The 8,991-nt window shown below is 43.2% G+C and overlaps 1 protein-coding gene across 3 annotated transcripts in view; it reads left to right on the top strand.

Moving 5' to 3' along the window:
- Window positions 1-5,719, top strand: part of ptpn13 (protein tyrosine phosphatase non-receptor type 13) — a 114,501-nt gene extending 108,782 nt beyond the window's left edge. For all 3 annotated transcript variants that reach the window (XM_060935360.1, XM_060935363.1, XM_060935362.1), the window contains 6 exons: window positions 1,950-2,098; window positions 2,188-2,278; window positions 2,364-2,701; window positions 2,793-3,008; window positions 5,032-5,094; window positions 5,186-5,719. In XM_060935360.1, coding sequence (XP_060791343.1) covers window positions 1,950-2,098; window positions 2,188-2,278; window positions 2,364-2,701; window positions 2,793-3,008; window positions 5,032-5,094; window positions 5,186-5,263 — 935 coding nt within the window. In that variant the 3' untranslated portion in view covers window positions 5,264-5,719. The remainder of the gene's footprint in view (window positions 1-1,949; window positions 2,099-2,187; window positions 2,279-2,363; window positions 2,702-2,792; window positions 3,009-5,031; window positions 5,095-5,185) is intronic.
- Window positions 5,720-8,991: the final 3,272 nt, after the last annotated feature.

An 8,991-nucleotide genomic window follows, 5' to 3' on the forward strand; every position in this document is an offset into this window, starting at 1 on the left:
CGGAATGCAATGATGTGGAAGTTTCAAAATTCCATATTTTATTCAGAATAGAACATAGATGACATATCAAATGTTTAAACTGAGAAAATGTATCATTTAAAGAGAAAAATTAGGTGATTTTTTTAAATTTCATGACAACACATCTCAAAAAAGTTGGGACAAGGCCATGTTTCCCACTGTGAGACATCCCCTTTTCTCTTTACAACAGTCTGTAAACGTCTGGGGACTGAGGAGACAAGTTGCTCAAGTTTAGGGATAGGAATGTTAACCCATTCTTGTCTAATGTAGGATTCTAGTTGCTCAACTGTCTTAGGTCTTTTTTGTCGTATCTCCCGTTTTATGATGCGCCAAATGTTTTCTATGGGTGAAAGATTTGGACTGCAGGCTGGCCAGTTCAGTACCCGGACCCTTCTTCTACGCAGCCATGATGCTGTAATTGATGCAGTATGTGGTTTGGCATTGTCATGTTGGAAAATGCAAGGTCTTCCCTGAAAGAGACGTCGTCTGGATGGGAGCATATGTTGCTCTAGAACCTGGATATACCTTTCAGCATTGATGGTGTCTTTCCAGATGTGTAAGCTGCCCATGCCACACGCACTAATGCAACCCCATACCATCAGAGATGCAGGCTTCTGAACTGAGCGCTGATAACAACTTGGGTCGTCCTTCTCCTCTTTAGTCCGAATGACACGGCGTCCCTGATTTCCATAAAGAACTTCACATTTTGATTCGTCTGACCACAGAACAGTTTTCCACTTTGCCACAGTCCATTTTAAATGAGCCTTGGCCCAGAGAAGACGTCTGCGCTTCTGGATCGTGTTTAGATACGGCTTCTTCTTTGAACTATAGAGTTTTAGCTGGCAACGGCGGATGGCACGGTGAATTGTGTTCACAGATAATGTTCTCTGGAAATATTCCTGAGCCCATTTTGTGATTTCCAATACAGAAGCATGCCTGTATGTGATGCAGTGCTGTCTAAGGGCCCGAAGATCACGGGCATCCAGTATGGTTTTCTGGCCTTGACCCTTACGCACGGAGATTCTTCCAGATTCTCTGAATCTTTTGATATTATGCACTGTAGATGATGATATGTTCAAACTCTTTGCAATTTTACACTGTCGAACTCCTTTCTGATATTGCTCCACTATTTGTCGGCGCAGAATTAGGGGGATCGGTGATCCTCTTCCCATCTTTACTTCTGAGAGCCGCTGCCACTCCAAGATGCTCTTTTTATTCCCAGTCATGTTAATGACCTATTGCCAATTGACCTAATGAGTTGCAATTTGGTCCTCCAGCTGTTCCTTTTTTGTACCTTTAACTTTTCCAGCCTCTTATTGCCCCTGTCCCAACTTTTTTGAGATGTGTTGCTGTCATGAAATTTCAAAATGTCTCACTTTCGACATTTGATATGTCGTCTATGTTCTATTGTGAATACAATATCAGTTTTTGAGTTTTGTAAATTATTGCATTCTGTTTTTATTTACAATTTGTACTTTGTCCCAACTTTTTTGGAATCGGGGTTGTATGTTGGTGGTATCTCCTGACCGTTTTGAAGCATCACAGACAGGTTGGCAGTATATCCTCTGGGTTGAGGGTATCTTGGGCAGATTGGAAGTTTCTGAGGCAAGTTGAAGGCACCTCCATGAGCTGGAAGCTTTTCAGAGGGTAAGAGGAATTTCAGGTATGACAAATGTATCTCAGGAATGCTGAAGGCATCGCTGGCAGTTTGGAGCCAGTGTTTGAGACATCTCAGTGGGGTTGGAGTGATCTCTGACAGGTTTGTAGGTATCTTGGGTGTGTTAGTGGTATCGGTGGCTTATTAGCGGTATCTCGGAGGTGTTTGAGGTATCTGAGACAGGTTGGAGGTATCTCAGGCTTATTGACTGGTGTGTTGGAGGTAGTTTCTTCTCTGGTTTGTAATTGAACCATTCTCGTCTTTTTGTTTTCAGATGGGCCAATCATCACAGATGAAGAGCTGACCTCTCTGCCCCTGGTCAAAGTGGTTCCCAATGGCCAGTACACCGGGCCGAAGCTCAACACCGTGGTGAGGATGATGAGAGGACTGCTGGAGCAGAAGGTCCCCTTACAGGAGTTTGAGGTACCATTTGCACAATGACCTGTAACCATGTACAGCTATAAACAATCTTTTTGGAGAATAATAGTAACATTTCTGTCTTTAATTTACAGAACCTGCAGAATTTACAGCCGCTGGACGACTGTTTGATCGGACAGACGCAGGAAAACAAGAAGAAAAACCGTTACAAAAACATAGTGCCCTGTAAGTGTGAACTCTCTCCACTGATGTTGGCCAGTGCAGCGCTACAGGAGTAAAGAACCTGTATTGATGCATTTGTTTCTTCCAGTTGACACTACAAGGGTGACCCTGGGCAAAGACGGTGGCTACATCAACGCCAACTTCATCAAGATGCCTGTGAAGGATGAAAGCTTTCTGTACATTGCATGCCAGGGTCCACTTCCTACCACGCTGGCAGATTTCTGGCAGATGGTCTGGGAGCAGAAGTCCAACGTGATCGCCATGATGACCCAGGAAGTGGAAGGAGGAAAGGTGAAATGTCAGCGGTACTGGCCCGAAACGCCACACATGGCACAGATGGTTGGCGACAGGCTGCAGATCACATTAGTTAAAGATCAGCATCTGGACAACTTCATCATCCGTCTTATAGAGGTCAAGGACGTCCAGGTACGACTGAGACATGCAGCGTTTTAAAAATGTTCACCGATATGATTTACTGTTTGCGCTCTGCTCAGTTGTGTGGGTTTTTCCCCTCCAGACAAACGAAATCCAGAGAGTCTCGCACCTGAACTACACGGGCTGGCCTGATCACGGCACTCCCATGCAGCCTGAACACCTCCTGACCTTCATTTCCTACATGAGACACATCCACCAATCAGGGCCGATCATCACTCACTGCAGCGCCGGGATTGGCCGATCAGGAACGCTCATCTGCATAGACGTCGTTCTCGGTTTAATCAGCAAAGACACAGATGTACGTTAAGGAAAAACTTATTGGGCATTTTTAATTTTACATGATATTTGTGCTGCATTCATTGACACTGTAGCACCCCCTAGTGGTGCAGTCTATAATTGAACTTTCATAAATGTGTGGGGTTTTTAAAAGCTCATCTGCCCATAAGACCAATGAGCTGTTTCTGCTCCATCAACTATCCACGGATTTCTATTTGTTTGAAAGAACTCATCACTCCACACAACTTTGGTGGTTGTTTTGCAAATTTTTTTTGTTGTTACTAATTGGGGCAAATTAATTAATTTCCCAGGCCTCTCACTAGAATTGTCTCCTCTCTGATTTCTCATCCGATTCCTGTTCTGATCTGATCGATGTTTGTTTTGGGTCGATCTTCTCTCAGGGAACAAAACTTGGTCTTTTTTTTTGTAAACAGTTTGTTTATAGCGGTGGCACGGTGGTGTCGTGGTTAGCGCTGTCGCCTCACAGCAAGAAGGTCCGGGTTCGAGCCCCGGGGCCGGCGAGGGCCTTTCTGTGCGGAGTTTGCATGTTCTCCCCGTGTCCGCGTGGGTTTCCTCCGGGTGCTCCGGTTTCCCCCACAGTCCAAAGACATGCAGGTTAGGTTAACTGGTGATTCTAAATTGACCGTAGGTGTGAATGTGAGTGTGAATGGTTGTCTGTGTCTATGCCCATGTTTACATTAGACCGTATCAGCGGATCATCAGATTAACGTTATTAAAACGATTAGTGTGCACACAGCAACAGCAATACGCGATTTGCGTGCACACAGCAATACCGATACACGGATCCGCTCGGCTCCGCAGGCATCCTGTGCTCCAAATCACTCCGCCCTGAACAGCGAGTGCCCTCTGGAGGGTGCGCACTCCGGCCCTGCGCAGCTCACAGAGCGCGCGAGTGAAGTGAACAAGCAGTGTTTTCGGGACTGAGCCGCTGTGTGTGTGATCCCAGCGCATATCACTTACCACTTGCAAGTGGAAGGATGGCAAGCCTAAAGACAATCATAACTACACAATGGGCAGTATTTGCATCAGTATTTGCAGTATTTTCATACTTTTATACTCTTTAATGAAAGGTGATACAAGGCGGAAGTCCGCGCCGTTTTTCAGCAGTTGCATCACATGACCAACGCCAGCGAATCAGGAAGGTGGATGTCACAGTGACGTTGTCCAATGAGACGCCAGCTAGAGCTCAGCACAGCGTATCCGCGTATTCTGAATGTTTACACAGCACCGGACCAGACACGATCTGGATTGAATACATGGACGCTGGCGGATTCCCGTTTCCCGGCGTTTCCAGGCGGTTTAATGTAAACGGACAGTGCATCCGCGAAGAAAACGAGACAGATACGGTCTAATGTAAACGTAGCCTATGTGTCAGCCCTGTGATGACCTGGCGACTTGTCCAGGGTGTACCCTGCCTTTCGCCCGTAGTCAGCTGGGATAGGATCCAGCTCGCCTGCGACCCTGTAGAACAGGATAAAGCGGCTACAGATGATGAGTTTGTTTACAGCTTTTGTTGATTTTCAATTAAATCATGTCTCTTCCCTCAGTTCTCAATGGATTTCAGTTCTGATTGTTTGATTTGAAAGAACTCGACCTTCTGCACAACACTCTGTCGTTTTGTCATTTTTGCTCACAAATTCGTAATTAGGTCAACTTAACACACTTCCTTCTGACTAGAATTGTATCTTCTCCCTCATTTATCATGCGATTCCAGTTCTGATCGATCTTTTGGGTCGATCTTCCCTCGGGGAACAAAATTTAGTCCTTTTTGTTGTTTTTTCCCGTCGTAACCAGTCTGTCGTGGAGGTTGGTCCTCTCGGTCACATTTCAGTTCTGTTGGATGTTTTGTCATCGTGGTTGTTTTGATGAACTACTCCGCCCTTGATGTTCTGTGTGGGTTTTTTTTGGATGATTTTTACAGTTTAAGTATTTACACTCTAAAAAGCTACACTTGCAGATTATGGCTGCTGTTTTACGACTCAAGTCACTGATTTACTAATCACTTGTAAATCTGTCCTGATCAGTTCGACATCTCGGATGTGGTGAGGACGATGAGGCTGCAAAGACAAGGCATGGTGCAGACAGAGGTAGTGTTTACACTCTGATTTGATTATGAGCAAATAAATAAATAAATAAAAATAATAATGACCTCACTTCCTCATCTCCTCCTGTCTTTAGGAACAGTATATTTTCTGCTACCAAGTCATCTTGTACGTGCTCAGATGTCTGCAGACCGAGGAGATGATGTCAGGATAGAGACGTGTCCTCGCGTCGCCGTGTTCCAGCTCTCACAACCGAAACCACCAGCAAGAACTTTTTCACACTTCCTCAGATCAAATTAAAATATTAAAGATTGTGGGTTTTTTTTTTTAATACATTCCTGTCGCTTCCATTCCCTCCCATTTGAATGCTCCTTCTGACACGCGACCAAAAAAAAAGATGTTATAAAGTTCTCCACTACTTTTTAACTGATCTTTTTTATGATAAGAGCAAATAAATTCTTATTTTAAGTGTATTTTTATTGCTGCCTGGACAGAATACGATGACAGTATTTGCTTTGTAAATCTTTTCCTACTTGCCGAGTCCCAGTGATAACCACTGAAATGAACGTGTACATATTTAGCTCCTGACAGATATGTGGATATGATGTTTTAAGCTGTTACATACTGGACAATTTGCAATTTGTAAATAAAAGATTATCATGCCTTGAAACGTGGTGTTGGGTTTGTTTCCTCTCGGCTGTAATATTTCATGGAAATGAATGGATGCTAGTTGTATATGATTATAATTTTTTTTTTGAGAAGTATTTTAGGGCAAATATCTCGTTTTTAATTTTTAGTCCAAAAATTGAGTATATAGCAAAATCCTACTTGGTAATTATTTTATTAATGGCTTCTATGTAAAGTGGAACAACTTGTAAATAAATCTAAATTTTTTTTTTCAGAAAAAATATCTCTAAATTACGGAAGCGTATTAGGGCCACTTGGAGAAAATATTTTTTTCTAAATTCCGAGATTAAAAGTTGGAAATTTCAAGAAAAAACTCGAAATTCCGAGATTAAAAGTCGAAATTTTCAAGAAAAAAGTCGAAATTTTCGAGATTAAAAGTGTATCTGTAAAAATTTAACAATGGCACTAAGGCAAGGCAAGTTTATTTATATAGCACATTTCATACACAGTGGCAGTTCAATGTGCTTTACAGAAGTAAAAGCAAAACAGTAAGCAATAGAAAATAAAATTACATAAAATAAATGGGGAAGAAAAATAAGAATTAAACAATAGTAGAAATAAAATAATAAAATTAAATAAAAGTTCAATTAAAAAAAACAGCAGAATAAAATAGAATAAAAGTTAAGTAAAATTTAAAACATGCAGAGACTGTAAAAGTAAAGAGATTAAAACATGTAGAGATGACAATATTAAGAATTTAGCAGAAAGCAAAGTTGTAAACCAAGTATTTTTTTAACCATATTGTCCATCCTCATTACATTAGTAAGGAACAAATCACTCCATGTTGTGCTGTTATAGAAAAATGATCAATTTCTGAAGTCTCCACACCAGGACCTCCTGAAGATTTTTCCCCCCCCTCTACCACAGCAATTTGACTTTTATTTATTACCAAACATCATACTTTTTATCCTTTTCTAGTTACGGCTAACATTACAGGCATTTAGCAGGTGCTCTTCTCCAGAGCAATGTACAACATATCCAGAGCAGTTGGGGGTTAGGGGCCTTGCTCAAGGGCATTTCAGCCATTCCTGCTGGTCCAGGGAATCAAACCGGCAACCTTTTGGTCCCAAAGCTGCTTCTCTAACCTTTGGGCCACGGCTTCCCCAATAATGGCTAATTAAATAAAAACACTAATATTGCAGTTTCATATTAGTATATAGTTATATGAATTATACTTTATTAATAATTTAGTTAACGTTGCAGAATGTCCATGAAACAAGTTCTCACTTATGATACAGCAGGAAAAAACAGTCGCTCCATCACCAGCTTCTCTTTTAACACGAAGTTAGTAAGATGAAAATGCAGCATGTCATGTCTGAGAAAGTACAAAGAAAAGAAAAACTCAAACTTTTTTTTTTTGGATGGAGTTCAGGAAATTATAATTTTCATTCTGTTTGCATCTTTATTCCGTCATTTTCTTTTCTGCAAATAGTGAAAAGAGAAAGAATGTTGGTACTGAAGAGAAAAGGAAGTGGAAAATGCAGCCTAAATGGAAAACATGAAAAAGAAAAATATCCTCACTAAAGAGAAAAGAGGGATCTGTTCATGGACTCGCACTGATATCAGAAAACAGTGGTTTTAAAGTTACAGCTTCACCTCTGACTGTTACAAAGTGCTGACACTGGAGACTCCTTCCATAAATGTCAAATAAACATCTTACAGAAAACTTCATGAATTTATTTGTTTAGCATCCATTATATACGGTAAGTCTCTATGAATATCTGGTTACTATCATCGTCGTCGGCTGTCCATTGCTAGCGATGATGACTGCTTCGTTAGGATGCGCGGAAACGGACATGGGCCGCGAGGCCTGCACCTGAGCTCCTTTCCTAATGAAGCACCTTGCACAGTAAGGTAAGACAAACAATGTTGTGCCCACATTGTGTTGTCTCTCTGGACCTTCAGACCTGATGCCAAGTGGTGCACAAAAGTGCCACAGACCTGACAGGGTATGGAAGTCGCCCCGCAGTGACAACTGGCTTGCCGAGTGATGCCATCCGTTGGCCATTTGAGTGGATCTTTCACATGCCATCTAGTGGTGTGCCATTGACCCTGTTGGGTTCATCTGCTACATTGCACAAAAAAAGCGCCCTGCTGCCAGCACCTTGTACTATTTAACCCATAGCTGGAACCCAGGCAGGTGCTACCACTCCGGGTCAGAGCGGACCTGGAAGCAATGGTGATTAAGGGGTAACTCTACTTTCCTCAATACTCAAGTCCGCCCGGACCTGAGACTCACCACCAGTTGCAGTTTAAAGTCATACTCAGGACTAAACCTGGGGACGGCACGGTGGTGTAGTGGTTAGCACTGTTGCTTCACAGTAAGAAGGTTCTGGGTTCGAACCCAGTGGCTGTTGGGGGGGGGTCTTTCTGTGTGGAGTTTTCATGTTCTCCCTGTGTCTACGTGGGTTTCCTCCGGGTGCTCTGTTTTCCCCCACAGTCCAAAGACATGCGGTTAGGTTAACATGGGGCGGCCTTGGGCTGAAATGCCCTTGAGCAGGGTGCATAACCCCTAACTGCTCCCTGGGCGCTGTAGTGTGGCTGCCCACTGCTCTGTGTGTGTGTGTGTGTTCACTGCCTCGGGTGGGTTAAATGCAGGGAATGAATTTCAGTGTGCATGCGATAAATAAAGGCTTCTTCTTCTTCTAAACCTGGTTACTATAGAACAGCTACACTACTGCAAGGGCTGCTCATCTCATCTCTTCTCATCATCTCTAGCCGCTTTATCCTGTTCTACAGGGTCGCAGGCGAGCTGGAGCCTATCCCAGCTGACTACGGGCGAAAGGCGGGGTACACCCTGGACAAGTCGCCAGGTCATCACAGGGCTGACACATAGACACAGACAACCATTCACACTCACATTCACACCTACGCTCAATTTAGAGTCACCAGTTAACCTAACCTGCATGTCTTTGGACTGTGGGGGAAACCGGAGCACCCGGAGGAAACCCACGGGGAGAACATGCAAACTCCGCACAGAAAGGCCCTTGCCGGCCACGGGGCTCGAACCCGGACCTTCTTGCTGTGAGGCGACAGCGCTAACCACTACACCACCGTGCTGCCACAAGGGCTGCTGTTATAGAAAATTAATCAACACCTTCTGACCAATCACAATCGAGAATTGAGCAAAAATCAAATGGTTTTTTTTTCAGCATTAAGTGAATTTTAGTCATTTTTTAAAACATTGATTGGATTTCCGTAACGCTTTTTTCCAAGAACGCTTGGTTTGACCTTTTGTGCTTCCCGTAGCCTGAT

This window comes from Neoarius graeffei, chromosome 12 (assembly GCF_027579695.1).
Source record: "Neoarius graeffei isolate fNeoGra1 chromosome 12, fNeoGra1.pri, whole genome shotgun sequence".
Lineage (NCBI taxonomy): Eukaryota > Metazoa > Chordata > Actinopteri > Siluriformes > Ariidae > Neoarius > Neoarius graeffei.